The sequence below is a fragment of the Lonchura striata genome, chromosome 10 (genome assembly GCF_050655825.1).
Source record: "Lonchura striata isolate lonStrDom1 chromosome 10, ASM5065582v1, whole genome shotgun sequence".
NCBI classification, from domain to species: domain Eukaryota; kingdom Metazoa; phylum Chordata; class Aves; order Passeriformes; family Estrildidae; genus Lonchura; species Lonchura striata.
In genome coordinates this window covers 15,971,910-15,991,030 of record NC_140712.1, presented here as the reverse complement: position 1 = coordinate 15,991,030, position 19,121 = coordinate 15,971,910, and the positions used below count along the sequence as shown (strand labels likewise).

At 39.2% G+C, this 19,121-nt stretch overlaps 1 protein-coding gene across 8 annotated transcripts in view; it reads right to left on the bottom strand.

The window, feature by feature from the left end:
* The window catches only part of ADAMTSL3 (ADAMTS like 3), a 178,225-nt gene that overhangs the window by 50,774 nt on the left and 108,330 nt on the right, over positions 1-19,121 (bottom strand). For 6 of the 8 annotated variants that reach the window (XR_014957531.1, XM_085588300.1, XM_085588304.1 and 3 more), the window contains exons 8-12: positions 14,727-14,801; positions 9,396-9,553; positions 8,301-8,412; positions 5,537-5,675; positions 3,923-3,973 (exon numbers count right to left, since the gene is read on the bottom strand). Coding sequence is in view for 7 of the 8 variants with exons in the window: in XM_085588300.1 (XP_085444426.1) it covers positions 3,923-3,973; positions 5,537-5,675; positions 8,301-8,412; positions 9,396-9,553; positions 14,727-14,801 (535 nt within the window). In the remaining variant the exon portion in view is untranslated. The other 2 variants (XM_085588306.1, XM_085588305.1) reach the window with 2 other exon arrangements.

Below are 19,121 nucleotides of genomic sequence, written 5' to 3'. Positions count from 1 at the left end.
GATTCCTTGTTATACAAATACATTGACTAGGAGCCCTACCTTGCATTATTCAAGGCTTAAGTTCATGTGCAAAATCAGAAGTAGAACTGCAAATGTAAGTATATTTCAACTTTTATTCTCATATATAAGTTAGAAACTGAATATACTGAGTTTGATTACTGGAATAAATTTACTTTCAAATAGTCTAAATCATCTAAACTGAATACTTTTGACAATTAATTTGCATGATCACATAGACATTTATTACCATTGTCAGACACCAAGAAGCCCCTGTATTTAAGATCCTATGAAGTCTGAAAGGCAAAGACAAATCTGGCTGCCCTGACTGAGGGTGTTGTTACTTACAGGCTCATCGCTGCTCACATCATTCAGAATACCCTTAAAAATCTGTTCCTGAAGCAATTTTTATGTGATTTCTAATACTTTGGGACAACCCAGCCATTTCATACCAAACTGCCTTCATCCATAAGGCCTGCAATTAAATTAAATTGTGGCAGGTACCATTTGGCTGGTCATGACTGCAGTTTTGCAAGAGTTTCCCATCCTCATTAAAATGCCATTGAATGACCTTGTATTCACACTTTCCAGCTTGCTTCAAGCAAAAGCTGCTGCTCATCCATCTCAGCTGCTTTGGCTAACTCAGCTGATTGCTCCTGCAGCAGGGCAATGCACAGATTAAGGAAAATTTAGGATTAGAAAAGCCTGTGAATCAGCAGAGCTCTGGGGTAGTAGACTCCAACAGAGAGATGATAAACAATCTGCTGGGAAGAAATATCTTCAAAATAGACATCTATTCACAATCTTAGACCTAACTACAATAAAGATGGAAAACGTTGCACCATCTGAAGTGAGAATGACATGGATGTTTTTAAGCTACAAACTAAGTTTCACCTATTAGCATGAATGCATATTTAAGCAATTACCTGTCAAAAACCCCTGACTTCAATGATGTCCTGCTCTTGTCACATTTAAACATAACAAGCTTCTATCAAAGTGTTTGCCTGCAGGTTCCAATGACGCCCCCCCCCCCCCCCCCCCCACTATCTCCTTACCCTTTACCTCCTATCTGTTGCTTTCTTTCCATCACCCTCCAGAATCAAAGCCAAGCCCTTGGAAATGATTGAGTCCTACAGTACATCTTAAGGCTCACCAATAAGGTTAGTTAAACCTTATCTCTGTTACTATAGAGGCTCAGGAAGGATCATGAAAAGAACTGTATCTGTTCTGAACAATGGACTTAGCAAGGACTACAATATCCCACCAAAATCAATTAATCAAGAGTAATCAACATGGCTATCAAAAAGGAAGTCATACTATCAGACTCAATGAAGCAAAGGCCAATAAATCAAAGGTAAATTTAAGCAATTTACTTTTATGATGCAGCAGGCAAACCAAGGACACTTCTTATTTTAGGAAATTCATTAAGCTGCCTACAAAAACATATTAATCATGCTTAAGGTCAACAGAAGGATGAGTATGAAACACAGAGCAAGCCTTGGGACATCAACAATGGAATATATACTCAAAAGCATTCTGAATAAATCTGTGTGCTGAGATCCTGACATCATATAACAATAACAAAATGCATTTGAAGAGCAAGAGTTATACCCTTCTTTGACTTAAATGAATGGCCAGTGTTAACTAACTTTCTTTTAAAAAATTAGGAGCTAAAGAGCAATTAACTATTTAATGAATTAGCAGCTCATGGATTTATAGATGTAAGGCTCGCTGTGCTGTATGTAATATAAGGCTTGCAAGTGTTTATAGCGTGAAATTTTATAGTTGTTTTTCTTTATCTCATCAGTTTCAAACACACTCCAGATCCTACACTCCCACAAGCATTTTCAAGATGGAGTGAGGTCCATGGCTACTGGGGAAAAGGGGGGTCTTGGGCAAGCAGTCAAGGAGATACTTTCCAGAACCCACAGCTGTCAAGGGATCCTCAACAGTCCAACAAGTCTGAAATAAATGGAGGCATTCCAAAAGCTTTAAAAGAAAATTTTCATCCTGGGAAATTTTTCTATTTATTTCAAAAGAATTCTCCATCTGTAAAAATATTTCAGTGGGGCATTTACAACTCTAGCCACAGGAGAACTCTTTCAAGATCTTGTGGTGTGCACCACGACTTTCCCACAACTTCCTCGTGTGAATGGGAAAGCAGGGGTGCACAGCACAGGACCGCAAGGCAGCCTCCACATGGCCTGGTGTTATGGAGGAGGTGTGAGGTGGGACTGCTGCTGGAGGTGAAGCAGTCTGCACAGCTTTGCTCCACTATGTATCCTGGACTTTGGTTTTCTGCCCGCTTTGCAAGAACCATCCTGGGTCAGCACGCAAGAAACAAGTAAGAGAAGAGAAGAAAGCAGAGCCAGCACAGGGTAATGCATTTTAGCTCCTTCCCAGGCAGCAGCACAGACAAATCCTGCTGCACTGAAGCAGCACTGGCATCCACACTGGACCAGAGTCAAACTTTCAGCTGCTGTTTTCTTTCAGCAATTCTTGCAAGAAGAGGTTTCTATGTCTCTGTGGTGTTTCCTTAGGAATCCTCCCAGTACAGCACAGCCCATTTCCCCTCTCCTTCCTGCTGGCACCAGCTCTGAGCCCTGCTTGGCTGCCTGGTATTTTACAGTCCTTCCTCTGAAGCATCACCCAAGGAAGACCACGATGCTTTCTGACAGAGCACACCGAGGTGCTGAAACGAGGCAGGCCTTGGTCTGTAGTTCTTAGTGTTTGAAATAAGAGATCCTGCCCACAGCTTTATCACAGACATAATCTATCTCACCACAGTGCCATGCAAACGTGCTGAGCACAGTAAAGCGCAGAAAGGGGGATTAAATTTCTCTTCCAAGTGGTCTCCTAGCCCTAAGTGGTTCAGAAGATGAAATACTCCTGTAAATACATTAAGCTGAGTTCCAGGAGAGATCTGAAGTACAAAGGCATTGGCAGAAGAAATGGCAAGGGAGAGACACAGAATACAATTAGAGAACTCTAAAGGATAAAGCTATAGAGGAAAAAAAATCCCCATCTATGTATGAAGGCCAAAGTACATCACAGGACAGCAGATCCACAAGGACAAATTGCTACAGAAATAAACTATTACATTTATATCAGCTGTAATCGGTAGCTCCTCTAAGCTGTGCAAGTCTATGATTTCATTCTTATTACTTCATATCTTTACTTCTTTAGAAAAATACACATTATTCATTGCATGACATAATAAAGCAGAGGTCCAACTCAGATAAATATGCAACTAACTCAACTATAATTCTTTACATTAAAAGCAAATGTGACTCAATACTGTTTAATCCTAACATTCTTTATAAAACATCTAAGAGTTCCTGAGAAGTTTTAAATCCTTGTAATTGATTCAGGTGTTAAAAAGAAAAAAAAAAGTAACAAACTGTTCTCTGATGCCCTAATTTAAGGAAACAGATATTTCAACAATTTGGTATCTTGAAAGTGACATGTGATCTTTGATGTGAATAAATAGACTGTAGATCTAAAGAGAAGAAGGATCAGACCTCTCAAGAGAAAAAGAATTTCCAGAATCCAGTATGTAGCGAGATCTGTTCTATAAGAGCCCATCCACTATCAAAAGAAAAACCTTTCAAGACATACGTGCAGTTTAATGATGCTCTTCTCAGCACTACAGCCAGAGAAGGCCGAGGGGGACAACTGTTTATTTTAAAGACTTCACATTGGTATTTTCAAGAAGAGCATATTAACCTCTGACTGTTAAGCTAATCATCCAGAGCACACTAAAATAAATCACAAGATTCAGAGATGTTTACAGGACTCTTGTAAACTTATCCTCCTGTATAGAAAAAAAAAATCAAAATATGTTCCATTATCTAAGTACTGAAGCGGTATATTTACAGTGAAATTGTGCTAAAGCTGACACATATGCTATCCTGGTTATACATACCGAGGAAGTGGCTGGAAGTGATCATAGGGCATGATTTCTTTAAATCCATCACTGTCAAAAAAAATAAATATTGCATCATTATTTCTCATACCCAAGACTGTACATCAAGTACATACTTTTATGTGATCATGCTTGAGGTAAGCAAGCCCCAATGTGAAAAGCAGGAATCTTACTTCATTACCCATGAGCCTTATAGCAAACCTTATGACTTGTATAATCTTACCTTTTCTGCATGGATAAAGAACTATTCACCATACAGCTTCTCTATTTCATACCACCATTAAATATTAAATGAGCAAGCCTCCAGCAGAGAAATTTATTATCAGTGACCCTTTAGGTCTGTGTTACTTCATTAACAAAAAAATATTCACATACTTCTATATGTAACAAAGACTCCTGAGGGACATGAGTGTCAGTGAGATAAATACATCACAGAATTCATCTTAGATGGGTTCTGAATGCTGCTTAGGACCCTTCTAGAGCTGTTTATTTGAACTGCATAGCATAGAGCAGGCATAAAGCCTTACTTCCAATGCTAGGAAACATGGTATTATATCCAGTAGTACTTTCCTTTTCCTGGCTGTATAAACTAAATTTGCAAAGTAAAATATAATTACACCCTTTCTTTCCCCTAATTTTCCAATTCCAGCTTTGGAACATTTGGCACCCATTGCCATCAAGCATTACTGAAGTCTTTCTGCTTCATAGAGTGATCAACTCTCCAGGAAAAGCTCTTGAAAGTCTCCACATCTATAACTGTTAAAGGTCACTATCAACGATTACGTTCAACAGGAATGAAAGGAAATGGACAGTTTAGCTATAGGAAATAAAATCCATTGAGAGTGTTTCCTTTTCTTGCATATAACTCTAGCTCAGCCAGCTGGCATATTAATGTGAGGTTCTGGGACTTGATACTGTGATGTTATTTTAAGATTCTTTAGCACAGCCAGGAAACCTCACCAGACAATCCAAAAGTTAGTTTGAAATACTGTAGTGCAATTCAATACAATTTATGTGTACTGTAGCCTTTACAATTTGGCACTAATATCCTGTGGCGTTTGTACCAAAGGATATTTACGTGGAATGATTATTTTTAATGCCTAGTTTTAAAAAACCCAAACAAATAGACCCAAACTTGAATTATTAAATTGTCAACACTACAGTACCAATGAAGAATCAAACTTTTATGGTAGGCAAATGAATAAACCAAGTTAAACCATATGTAAAACTTGCACTGACTGGAGCTTCTGTCTGGCTGTTGAGATGTTCTGAATGGCAGCATCAATAAATCCAAAAGTAGGCAAACCCTCTGTCCTCCTCACACAACCTCACAAGATCCTCACACTAGTTCTGTGCTACTCAGCAACAGACAAAGCAGAATTAGCCCTTTAGCAAACTGATGTTTACAATATCTCCGTATAAGCAAAATCTTAAATTCTGCAACACTGAAGAAGTGCCACACATCTTCTGGCAGAGGTATCAGCCTTTAACACACACAATAACCAACCAAGAGTAAGTAGCCTTCAAGATAAAAATAATTGAAATTAAGTAAATACAGCTCCTTCTTCCTTAGTAGCTGTCTGTGTCACACACAAACTTATTTGCCATACAGACCTGGAAGGGCAGGGATCCATGTTGCATTCTTTCAGCTTGGGCTTTGGTTTCTTGTTTTCTGGATGATAATGACAGTAGTGGTCAGGAACAACACGCTTCAGACGAATGTCCACACACTCAGCTGAATTGAGCTGATAACCTAGGGTAGAAGCAAAGTCAAAATTTATTAACTGAGATAAAGTAAAACAGCCTTTTCTCCCCATGGAATTATTTTTCTGTCTTACCCTTTTTTGGTTTGGTTTTAAACAAGGAAACAGGAAATGCACAATCAGACCTTCATTTAAGACAATTCAGCACAGCAACTATATTAACCTGTCTTACCACTAAATAACCTCCAGCTCTTTATTATTTTAATATTCTAATTGTAGAGGCACACATATTTCCTTCTGATGCAGGAATACCTGTACTGCACCAGCTCACCTGTCAGAAAGCAAAGCTATGAAGCCATATGGCTCTAGCACATGTTCCACAATGTATAACTGCCCTCCTCCAAGGAGGAGTTACCAGAATGTTGGAGAGCTATATTAAACAGTCATTCATGCTAAAAGAAATAAATATTTGAGAGAGAAAGCCAGAGGAATTGAAGATGGGATCCAAAAACATTGCTAAGGAACTGCAGAAAACCAAGAAATAGATTCAAGAACATTCCGAGTTGAAGAGCCAACAAAAGACTTGAACTAACTACTCGGTGAAAAACAAATAATAAAATACGTGTGGAGACTGGTTGCAAGAAGGGATCTGTGTTTTATAAACCACTAGGTTATTTTTTGGCTAAGAAAAAAAGACTCATTCAAAAAAGCTTACTTGGACTTAAACTGAGGAGAGGAGCATGTTCTGGTATGTGCAAAGAAAAAAAATCTTAGACCACAAGAATTAAAATCAGACCGAATCAACAAACTAACAGCACAAGTCCCTGTGCCTACTGAAAATGTTAAGTATCATGTATCAGTGGCTTCAGCTGTGTGTCTCTTGGCTGATCCAAAGTGTCATCATGCATGACAGTGACAATCATAAAGAACTAAGCAGTTCCAGTGCTCACAGCATCTACATTTCATTTCTTGTAAGTACTGAAAGGACACAGAAGAAATGTCACTTGCAAACAAGAGAAACAAGTTTTAAACACACTTGTTCATTCAAGCTTGACTGTGCTCTCTGAGATGCCCCTTCCAATACATGGAGATTACAAAATTAAAGACAGAAGCAGCATCCAAGTGAGGAATGGCAATGCTCTAATTCCAAATCTCTGTTGTGAGGAACATTTTCTTTTACTGCCAGTACCAGATGCCAAACAGACAATGTGGACACTAAATCCACTCTAAGATAAGTTAAAGCCAGGAATCTGCAATACAACTTCCCTGCATGCTGTTCTTGACAATACTACTGTCATGACTGAGCAGCTCAGTTTTTGTGCTTCTTCAGTTCCTGTCCTCCCTGAGGACTGCCAAGCCCCTCTGGTAAAGGTACCAGTTTTATATTATAGGCAAGCAGCCACAGGGAGGGCTTTGAACACCCTGGATGGTTTCAAAGAGATTGACATGTAGCTATAATTTTCAAGCCATAACAGCAGTCTGAATAAGGCTGGATTTGAGCCAATACCTTTGAAGGTAAATATGTCCCTTGAGCTATCCAGTGTTTACATGCAGTCCTCAAAAGTAACTGTGATGCTTTATACTTCTTCCCTTGTCAGACAAGTTAAGGAAAAAAACGTTATAAACACAGTGTGATGGAATCATCAGAGGATATGCATTGCCACTCACAGCTCCAGCAAGGATCACTCTTCATGAGGCCAAGTGTCTTGTAAGATACAGTAGTTTCCTGTGGGACTACATATCAGACACATATATTGTCTGCATTTCAGATCACAGGGAGGTGCAAATGCCAAAACGGATGGTCCTTCAAAAGATCCCCAGACTCTGCCTGTACTTTAAACATCTCTCACTCTCTTTATTCATGCCCCAAGTAACTATTTAAACCACATTTGCACTCTCCAGAAAATCCCTGTATCGATATCACCAGCATCCTGGTCTGTTTTCCAGGTGACCTGGGAAATGCTGGCTGAAGGGAAACTGCTATCTGCAGTGTCAAACACTCCTCCTGCCATGAGCTCACACTTTTTTTGCAGAACCAGACATGACAAGCAGTGGGCTGGATAAGCTGCAGCAGAGAGAAGCTACACTTCATCTAAGCTGCAGTGCTTAAACCAGGAGTAGATGCTACAATACCACATGTGCTGCTCCAGCCACCATCAAGACTAAATGTCTGCGACCAGACAGCCAAAAGTACTGATAGCAGATGTTCTTTAAATTCTATTTACTTATTCAGCTTTCTGTAAAACTAATTCCTCAACTAAATGTTCTAAAACTCTCCCTCATGTATACTACTGAGGCCAGAAGTACTTCTTCACTTCTTGATTATTCTTATTTTAAAATCTCACCATGCTTCTTTGCTAACTTTCCCCAGATATCCACTATGAATTGCAATTTTCCATTTTGAATTTCATTTTTATTTCTTAGTCAATGTTCTTATTCAAATGAACATCAGCTATGGAAAAACATAACTTCTAGTGACAATATGTAAAAACCCCAATGCTGGTACCAGCTTAACCAGCCTGCTTAGCTGCTGCTCTGTCATTTATTTTCCTGAAGAATTACCAGTGTGCAGAGAAACACAAATATCTAATCACTAAAAATGCAGAATAAAGGTTGTAAATCAACTCCTTTTAATCTTTATTTGTTATCACTCCTGAAGAATTGACATTACTTACCTCCTCCACACGTCACTGTGCAGGGGAAGAATTCTGTTTGTCTCCACTGATGACTGATGGGTTGATAGAAGAAGAACTGAACCACACTCTCTTTTGATCCAGAGTACCTGGTCTGAAGAAATTTCCATTACAACACACATGTACACTGTACTCAACTGCTCATGCCATTTCAAAACAGAGTTCATATACAATAGCAGTGCAGAGTAAGAGGATAACAGACATAAAACGCTTAGAAAGTCTAGAGTAGCTATTAAATTTAGGCTCCCAATAGTCAAACATATGAATGTGCTTTGTTTTTCAAAGTATTCAAGGCATTAATGTGACCACTAGATTATCTATCCTCAAATAGCAAAGTTCTTAACTGTATTCTTTTGGTTTATGTCTTTGTTAGCAAAAAAATTTTAAATTTGCTGCTGCAGAAAGAAGTCTAAAAGTGATCCAAGCATACTGTCAGGCAAGTCTAGCTGCACATGATACTAGAGATACAAAAGGAAAACTACTGAAATTCTATTTCTACCATGTGACAGGTAGAGCCAGGCGGTCTGATAATACTGAAACTTCTGTCACTTCCAAAGCAAACTATATGAGTGCCTTCCTTTGGCAGTCAAATATTGATCTGTTCCTACTTAGAAATATCTTGATGTGTGATGCAAGCCACTGGTATGTATTCTGGATAGAAAGGAAATTTAAAAGGATTGGAAATGGTCAGTGGCTGGATTAGCAATGTCTGAGGGAGATTGCAGGGTGCTGCTGGAAGCAGTGCTCAGCTTCAGTAGGTGGCAGTCTGCAATTGGATTAGCTCAATCCACTGCACAGGGTCATACTCCTATTCTTCCAACAGTATTTAAAACAAAAATCCTGGCCATTTTTACCTTTAAAGATCCTGTGGTACTTTCCACCACAGGAAAGACATTAATCACGTAGCATTTTAATTTGTTTGGACTTTCTTGGCATAAATGATCTCTGGACTGTAATTAGGATTTCTTACTTGCTAGCTAAAAGATTTTGTTGTGTTGCTACACGCTGATGGACAGCCACCACTGTGCTGCACGTACTTGCAGTAACTCTGCAGATTTGTACATTCACACACCCCACCTTGATAATGAAATCTGCTCCAAGAGGTCCCTGGATCTTCATGATTTCCCTGTCTGTGCTCTTTTGAAATTCAACAGTTGTATTTTCAATGACAAATATTCCAGGAGCATTGAAACTGTGCTCTCCCTTTTCACCTTGTAGTGTTTTTGACTCTATAACTAAAGAAGAAACACGCAATTAGTAAACTTAAACAGTTTTTTTTTCAAGAAAATCCGAAAGTAATGTTTACAACTTTGTCTTGCAAGTACCAGCTGCATATGTGCAGTAAAAACACACCCAGAGAATCTGTGAGAATATTAACTGCTTCAGATTATAGGCTGATAGATAATTGCAAGACAAGTCAACACAGGAATATCTGTCTGAACACACTATTCTTTCATGCCAGAAGCACTTCTGAGACAGTTTTTCCTACACCAAGTGTTCTGTAACACTTGATATAAGCAATAGGTTGAGCAGGAAAAGTTGAAAGAAACTCAAAGTTGATAGAATCAATATAGAGAAAAATACCTCATACTTCCAGGCAACTCAAAAAGCCAAGCAATCTGAGCAGTGAGTCTCCAGAGAAGCCTGAACGCTGCCAAACCCACCTGCCACTCACCTCAATACCTGAATCACTGCACCAAGATCCTTAAGTCAGCTTTGAGCATTTCCCATGTGAGGAAAAGCTGGGCCAGGAGGTGGGCAGCTGCAGGGGACGGCCCTTTCCCAGAACAGCTGGTGATGAAAACCCTTTCTGAATTGTTCTCTACTCCTTGGAAACAGATTAAACTAGCAGCCCTCAACCTCCAGAAGACAGATGAAGCATTTTAAGATTAAATCACTTCCAGAAAGCTGACTGAACTGTAAGTGGACAAAGCTAAAGGAAGATATTCATAATGAAGGTAGAATTTTGAGCTCTGTGCAGTACAGCACAGAGGCACAGCAAGATGCATGACTTGAAATACACTGGTCTGGTTACAATCTACCAGAGCACTGCATGAGAAAAGCATGAATCTCAGATGAGCTCAGGGCAAGCTAAAAGGAATCTTTTGATGAGCTATAAATACCCTCTTTCTCCCACTACCTTGCCTTTTTTGGTACTTTAAACAAAGTTACCTAAGTCAGGCTAGACCATTTAAGCATCTGGTTTTACCTGCACTGAAAATGTACTCTGAATGCTGCAATCCATCATTAACTGTTTTCTTCCTTCATATTTTTTAAGCAAACATGTATTCTGAAGCACCCCAACAAAAAGAATAAAGAAATTATAGAATTAATTAAATTCCTTGAAAACATACCACCATTATCCCAAGCTTGTAAGCATTAAGTTCCACTGTGCTCATAGGTATAACAAAGATCACATACATGGCTGGAAGGAAGTTTCAGGAAGGATTTGTTTCTAGGAAATGACTTTATGTTAATCACAGGGTATGAATCTAGTGGTGAATAAAATGTACATTGTCAAAGAGAAAAGATAAATCTCTGGGAATCAGAATGCCCCACTGAGCAACACATTTCAATTAGGAACAAATAGATATAAACTAATCCCAGAAAAAAACAAGTATTAAGATTACTACGTATTTCTGTTTGTCACTTTATAGAAGTATCATTTCCTGATTGCATTTCAAAATAACCCTTTAAAATATATGGAACTCAGAATTCCTGGATTAAGCTTCTGCAAGCCTTGATCCCAAATTTCATGCTTAAATCACAAACTTACTGCTTGATCACAAACACTGCTTAAATGTAAGTAATAATTCATGGTGCCTATTACTGTCTCATTTTAAAAAATAAGAGTAAAATCAAATCCTAAGTACTTCCAACTTAAAATAAATTCAGTAAGATCCTCAGGAGTGCAGGACCCTTTTGAAACTAGTATTTAAGAATACAAAGCATTACAATCCAGCTGGAGCAAAAAGATGATGGAAATGTTTATTTGGTGACCTCAGCTGTCTTTTTACTATTTTTTTAAATAAATAATATTTTTGATGTTTTTCTAAGCAGAAACAAAGAATATTGTTCAGCAACTAACCAGACAGAAACTCCCAGAGAGCTGACATGTTTACATTAGAGCTACACTGGATGTGGATGCAAATCATGTGTTTATTTGCAAGGTCCAGCTATGGAGCCATGGGCTGTGTTGGGGTCACACCACTGAAGCCCAGAACAGCTGCTCAGATTTTTCCTGTGTCACACAGGGAGATGAGGAGCTATTCTGCAGCACAAGGGATAACCTCTGATGCAATGCATTCCTACTCAGTGGTACCTAGTGCTTGTCATCACAGCCTCTAGAACAGAGAGACACCAAGCATTTGGTGCATTTAACACATACATAACATAATCATGCTTATTGGACTGTTCATTTATTGATTTCAGAGAAGTAACTGAGAACATAGGTTTGATCAGCTGGTTTCATGACAAGAAAAGAATTCACCAAACATTTATTTGTTCTGCAGAGTCTGTTATACTAAAGACCTGGGAAGTTTGACTTCAGGAGTAAACTTCCTCATCCTAAATCAATTCCTTGAGACTCCAGATGTGAAGAGTCACATGGACAGGGAATTTTCTTGAGTGCTCACCTGTTTCTGTGCCTAATCACAGGACAACCACCAGTGCCAGGACCTATAACTCTCCATGTTTAGTTATTTTCCCTCCCTTTGCAAAAGTGGCAATTTTTCTGCCCAGCTGTGGACAGAAGCCCCCCATTCTCTCGGTGCAGGAAGGAGCAGGGCAGTGGGGCACAGGAACCTCCCTGTGCAGAGAGATGCACGGGAGAGTTCCCAGAGAAACAGCTCCTGCTCCCAGTCAATAGAGAGCAAGTAGGGTGCTGCCCAAAAGCTGCTTCTTTTCTGTGATTCATTTCTAGGTAGCACAATACAAAACATTCTTCTCAAAATGCAAGCAACAAGCAACCCCGTGCTCCTCTGAGCATCTGCCGAAGACAAACCCACAGCTAAAGGCTGCCACGTGATGCAAATCACTGGGAGCAGGGAAAAAATTGACAAAAAGAAAACATTTGAGTTCCTTTCAGTAACGTTTATCCTCCCTAAGTTCACGAACTCAGTTATCTAGCATTAGCCACTTGTAAAAATATTAGCTTCTGGTTTTCCTGTTTCTTCTGCTGGAGGATTAATTTCAGGGAACTTTCAGTCTTACATTTGATTCTAACGCTCTTAAAACAACTATTAGAAAAGCCATGATACAGTCCAAATCAAAAACAAAGCCAACACAATGAAACATTTTATTCAGACCCATTTTTGTCCTAATTACTTGGTAATTTTCCACCAAATCTTTCACCAACCCTAGCGGGCAGAAGTACGGGGGGGCCATATTTGTTAAAAACCCAAAGTAACATCTTGATGAATCTGCTGCCTGTCTTTAAGTGCCCAGAGGCACAAACAAAGTACTTATTCTAACCAGCCACAAAGAAATGCAGTTCTTGCTCAAACACTAACTGCAGGTTGCAAAACAATGCTCAGAGCATTTGTTTCAAATCTGTTATGTGCTACATCTCCAACCACATTTCCATTTTTGATTAGTCCAGCAGCTGTGCTTTCCTGGAACAAGACCAGATCATAAACCCAGGATGAAACCTCACAGAACAGAAGATAAAGGGAAAAGAGCCAGACACTCCATAGTGCTCTTCAAGTTTTTGCTATTGCTGCTGACTCTACTTGAAGGACAAATATATACTGGCAACAGGAGGCAGGATAAAATTTTAACAATAAGTAGTCCCTGCTTCACCTGTTAAATTCAACTCCTTGCAAGCCAGGAAAAACATCCCTGACAAATGGAACCTGCAATAATAGGTGATTTAAAAAAACCAACTCTGGCTTTAATTATACCAGCACACCCACACTGAGGTTGATGAAGCTGCAGCAAAAGATCATTTGGTATCTTCTGCTGAGTGACAAACACAATTAACCATACAGTGGGAAGGTGGAGAAGGCTCTCTGGAGCATCAGCTCCTGGAGACCTGGCTATGAAGCCAGAAGCAATTCTCACCTCCCTCCCCACAACAGCTCTCAGTTGTTTTTTACCTCTGCAATTTTAGTTTTAGGTAAAAAATGTCTAAATCCTTGCAGATTGGCAAACAGATGTGCTGGTGGAAGTGGTTAAAGGAACATTTCACAATTCCTGTCCAGCTAGAGAGTGAACTAACAAAGGTAATGCCAAGCCACAGCTTCTTTACAGAACCACCCTGGGTAGGAAGCCAGGAGCACTCTGTACTTAGTTACTGAGTTGCTGCTGCATTCCTCAGGAGCTTTCCAGAAATCCCCCAAGAACCACTCAATCTAGTACTTTTTCCTCATACAAAGCTGAAACAACAACTTTCTTCTGCAGAACTACTTAAGAAAGTCCAAGAGTCCTGACCTGAACTGGTCAGGATCACTCCTTCACACATACCCTGCAAAAGTTTTAAAGGAATATTATTTATTCCAATATAAATTCAGCTTTGTACTTTTTAAATATGAGTAGTATATCTAGAAGTTATTGTCACTCTGGAGCTGTTCTGAAGAGGGAGTTTTATTTCATTGTTTTTTCTTTGAAAGGATGTGACAATATATTTTTGAAAGCAAACAAACTTATGAGCAATTTTCAAATAAAACACTTTTTACTTCTGTTTACATATCTCAGAGCTGAAGTTCTTTCTGTTTCTATGATCCAGATTACATCTGCCACTTCTACAAATAAAAAATTGTTCAAAGTTAAAGGAATAGTTTATCTCATTGCTTGGTATAGCAATATCACTTATCATTGAAACCATCAATTCTCTTGGCAAACTAGGCCTATGGATAAAGAAATTGCCATAAATACTGCCATCAGCCTTATAAGAAAATATTGGAAAACAATATTTTGTTATTCTTACAGAATAACAAACTGTTTCTCATTGGTGGTACGTAATGACTGAAATATTTACATGGAAACAGGACTTCTGTAGTCATTCACCCTACTTCATTTGTTCCTAGATCACTTGTCCAAGGCTTCAACAGAAATCTGGTGCTGAGTTATGCAGGGGTTGTTGGTTCCACACATAATCCTCTGGAAGTTTTTATTTTATTTTTTTTTTTTTGCATGTTGTTTAAGAGTTTAAGAGTATTTGAGATGCCTTATATTGGTTTAAATGGCAGGAATAGAAACCACCACTATATATTCTACTTCCTTTTACCAAGTAAACTTTCCAGTGTTCTCTAGGACTCCCTCCAGGTTGGATATTAAAGATGGGAAGAGGAATCAAAGTATCGAGGTCATGATCTTACCCATATTTTCCAAAGTTTGGATGAGTTCAGATACAAGGTTCTGTTTTTATCTTCTGCCTATGTATAAATACATAAAACAGCTCAGTCATACCAAGGTGTGCTGGTCCTTTCAGGGTAATTCTCACACTGCGACTCCCATGTGGTACAGCAATCACAGTTTCTTCTCCTACAAACATTAAACAACTGTTTTAGAAGTTATCTTTCATCAGGGAATTTTTACATCACATAATTAGACTGAAAACCATCAAATGTGTCTAAGAAAATATTTCACAGCTTTTACAATTTTTCTATTAAAAATACTACATTACTTTATTAAGTACAGTGTACTGAGTCTGTTTGCTATGTCATGCAACTCTTAAGACCTACAAATGGACTTGTAAATCTTGCTTTCTCTAGGAAAATAATTTGGTATTAACAATAACAACTGAAATGTCAGTAGTGTATTAGGAACATATTTGCACTCTGTTGTCCTAGTTTTATTTTCTAATCACTGAATTGACATAAGGAATCTGCTAAGTAGTCCTTCCCCCTTACAAAAATCTGCAGCTGTTCAGTCTCATTTTGCCCACACCTCATTTCCTGCTGCAGGTCACAACTTTAATAAGTGGCAGGACTTACAGGAAATAAATCATCTACTTAACACTAGCCCTTAACCAATTACAGACCAGTTAAGAGCAAATATATAATAGCTATAAGGTATATGTTATAATAGTGTCTGCATCTAACTTACCATATAAGATCATTTCTTCCAGTAAGAGGCTCAATTTAAAATGAACTATAAACCAAACCAGCCCCCAACAGGACATATCAATACAAAACAGCTTTTGGCTGCCTGAAAGGCCTCTTCATATATAAATGTGCAACACACTTACTTCAGTGCATTTTACAAAGGCAGAAAGGTATTACTTCTCATTTCAAATGTAGGAAATCTGTGATTTGCCTGAGCAAACTGAGTTACCAGTCAAATCAGCAGGCTAGAGACTCTTATGCCAACAAAAGCAGAGCTCTCAGAAGAGGGTATCCACAGGGATATCCAGAAAGGAAGAGAGAAGCATCCAAGGAGCTGTCACCCATTTCCATCATGGCCCAAGTGTGTATCTTCTGTAAGGCAGGCCCTGCCACATGTGCCCTCTGCAGCTGCACCCTGACAAGATGCTCTGTTTGCTGATGAAACTAATGCACATTCAGTGGCTGGTGCAGAGGAAGTTCCTTTTGAAAGTAATGTGTGTTGAAAGTCACTGATACACTGGCTCCAGAATTACCCGTAAAATATTTAGAGGAAGAATAGTTGAGTTTAGTTTTAACAAAAAAAAAAAAAAAAAAAAAAAAAAAAGTTTAAAAAGGTTTCTTTCCACTTTAAACCGAACCCCATTATAGTAGATGCTAAATTATCAGCTTCTGGTTTACATCTCCTTAGTATAAGTATGATTTCCTGCCAAATGTTCAAAATACTTCAAGCAAATACTGCAATTATTTTTTCTGAAATAAACACCTTCTTATGTTACAGTTTTTATATCGTCAATTTCTAGGAAGGACATTTAAATATAACAATTTATTTTTGATGTAATAAAATATGAGCTTTATTAATTTCATTCTTGTGTATTCCACCAAAGTGAAAAATACTACAGTAAAACAATAATACAACTAAGAAGTCCTGGAAAAAACATTAACTACTGAACCACTTAATATCTTTCTGCATCTTGGTTTTTCATCAGAGGAATTGCTAAAGATAGCCAGGAGGTAGTGGGTGTGTATATCTTTAAAGTAAGGAAATAACTACTGAATTCACATGTGCTTGACAGTATTTGAGAGAAAGCAGGTTTGGGGGGCCCATCTGGCCTTACTTGGTCAGGAACTGAATCCCATCCTGGTAACAACCAGTGGTCAGTCACAGCACAGCACCTCGAGCAAAAGCCAGATGATGACCAGCTCAGAATACAGGACCTGCTGCTCTCAGATGGGACCGAGGGCAGCCCAGGTGTGCAGATGTGCACAGATGTGCAGGACTCTGGGGAACAACCAGGGTCATCCTGCTGAGCTCCCTGCACCTCCCCACAGGCAGCTCCGCTGGCCCCACAGACCCTGCAGATCCCTTTCCAGGATGCCTCACATTCCTTTAGCAGTACTACAGACATTCCACCCTCACCGAAGCACTCTCTGATATGGTCCAAAAGTCTCATGGGGGTGCTAAATTTGGTGTTTCTCTGCAGCACAGACAATATTACCAGAAAGTGTTTTATTTGCATTAGAGATGACTAAGCTCACCACCGCAGCAGCAGGCAACCTCTGCAGCCCACAGACCTGTCAAGAAGTCTGACAGCAGGAGATTTTTGTAACCTGACTGAGATAATTATGACCTAGGGCAGTCTTTCCTTGAGATGAAGTAAATTATAGGAAAAAATAAATGTGAGATTTTTGGACTTCTGAACAGAGATGAGTGTTTGGAAGAAACAGGACAGAACTGACCATAAGGGATTCCTCCTTGTCTTAGGGACAGCTTTGAAACAATAGTTAAGGTTGTCCAGGTCTGGCTCCAAAACTATATATTCTAAAGGTCTCTGGTTCTCAGTTGAATGTAATTCATATTCTTAAAGAAACAAGAGGCTCTGTAAACCCATTTAAAATGGTTATACTGTATATTTCCCATTAAATCAGTAGGGTCCACAGTGCTAAAAGCAGTGAACTCTTACAAAAACATAAGGGGAAATTGCTACTCTGAAATCCATACTGAGAATTTTCAATTACCTTTTTTTTTTTTCCCTTTACAGTATTTCTTTGAAAGTTAATTGCTGACCTTTGTCTAAAGATGAAAACAAATTAGCCCAAATTCAGCTGGATCATGCAGAAACATTAAAATCTAAATCTGAGCTCAGATTAAGGCTCACCTTAAAAACTGAGAAACAGGTGAGGTATTGTGTCTCTATTCCAACACTCTTTTCAGGATTGGGATTCCCAGCAGCACATGGAGTCATCTCCCTCCACTCTCACCAAGAGACACTCAGCAAATGTGTGCACACAACACAGCACTTGCTGATTAAGCTCCTGGATTACTTTTACTTTAGATGTCAAGGTTTGATCCTGTTTCTATGGTGTTAATGTGGATTTAGATTTTGGATCTCAATGAGAGCAAGATCAGACTCCCTGCTATGGTAAGACTGGGAGCTAATCCCCAGGATCAAAATAAAGGAGCCACATTCCTAAACTCAATCCAGTTCAGCAGGTTTTATTTATTTTTCCATGTGGGCCATGGTGGACCCATTTACTGTTTCACATATGGGCCAGTTGGGATTTTTCCCTCTCTCTTCTTATAGCAGGCCAGAGGGTTTATTTCAGGTCTATAAAAAGTGTTTCTTTCTATGTATTTGCTCAGAACTTATTTTCTGGTTCCCTGATTCTTATTGAAGACCTTTGTGCTCTCAAAGTACAAACAATAATCCAGGAACAACTACAGCACACAGGAAGTAAAAATCTCAAAATATTTGGAGTCTTATTGCAGTGGCTTTCCTCATCCATTCTGGCATCAGGCATAATTCCAGAAGGCACTGCTGCCCTTGTGCACTTCTGGGCTTTGTGCTGACCCGCCTAATGAAAGCAAAGCCAAGTACATGCACTGGAGAAAACATAAAAGACATGCAGTAAACAGCCCCTCAATGAATCTTAAGGAAATGCAGTACAAAATAAGTCATGAAATAGCCAATGTCCTTACAAGGAAATTTCTTCAAGACAAAAGGGACCATGACATTACAGAAGGAAGCTTCATACTACCTGTAACAGCCCCAGATAAACTAACCAAAATAAAGGGATGGCTAGACTGGAACAGCTGGTGCTGAAGACCCAGCATCCACACTACAAAATTACAGGTGCCTCGTTGGGACTAATTCTAGTCTGATCCCCTGGACTGTATATTCTCCCCTGTAGCTGCTGGAGAACATCAGGTGCTTTTCTGGGACACATCTTCTGGTTTAGCTTCATCCAAAAAATTCCAATTTATGCTCCGCAAGACCATGCTGTGATGTGAACTGATGAACAGTATGTTAGGGCCATGATGAAATTTGCTTCAAAAAACACGTTCCTTATCCATACTGGAACCCTAATGCACTGGCACCCTCCCCACACACAGTTTTCCTGCCAAACCAGTCCCAATTCCCTCTTCTGGCTCTACAGATAGCTGATTTCCCCCCTTCCTCTCCAAGTGTTTTTGACTCCATCTCCCACCCAGATTCCTTATCTAATCTCAGTCTTCTCTTCCTCTTTTCTTTGACTCAGTGTGTCTGTACACTCAGTCCCACAACCTCCACCCACCTTCTCACATCTGCCTTTCCTTCACTGCATGAACTAATGGCAAATCTTTCTGTTCAGCTCATCTCATCTTTCCCTCTCCTCATGTGAGCTCATCACTCCCTGTCATAAGTCCGAAGCTCAGGAGATTGGAAGCTCTCCACAAAATCTCTTTGGAATGCCTGAATGTGAGGTAGGAGGCATCACA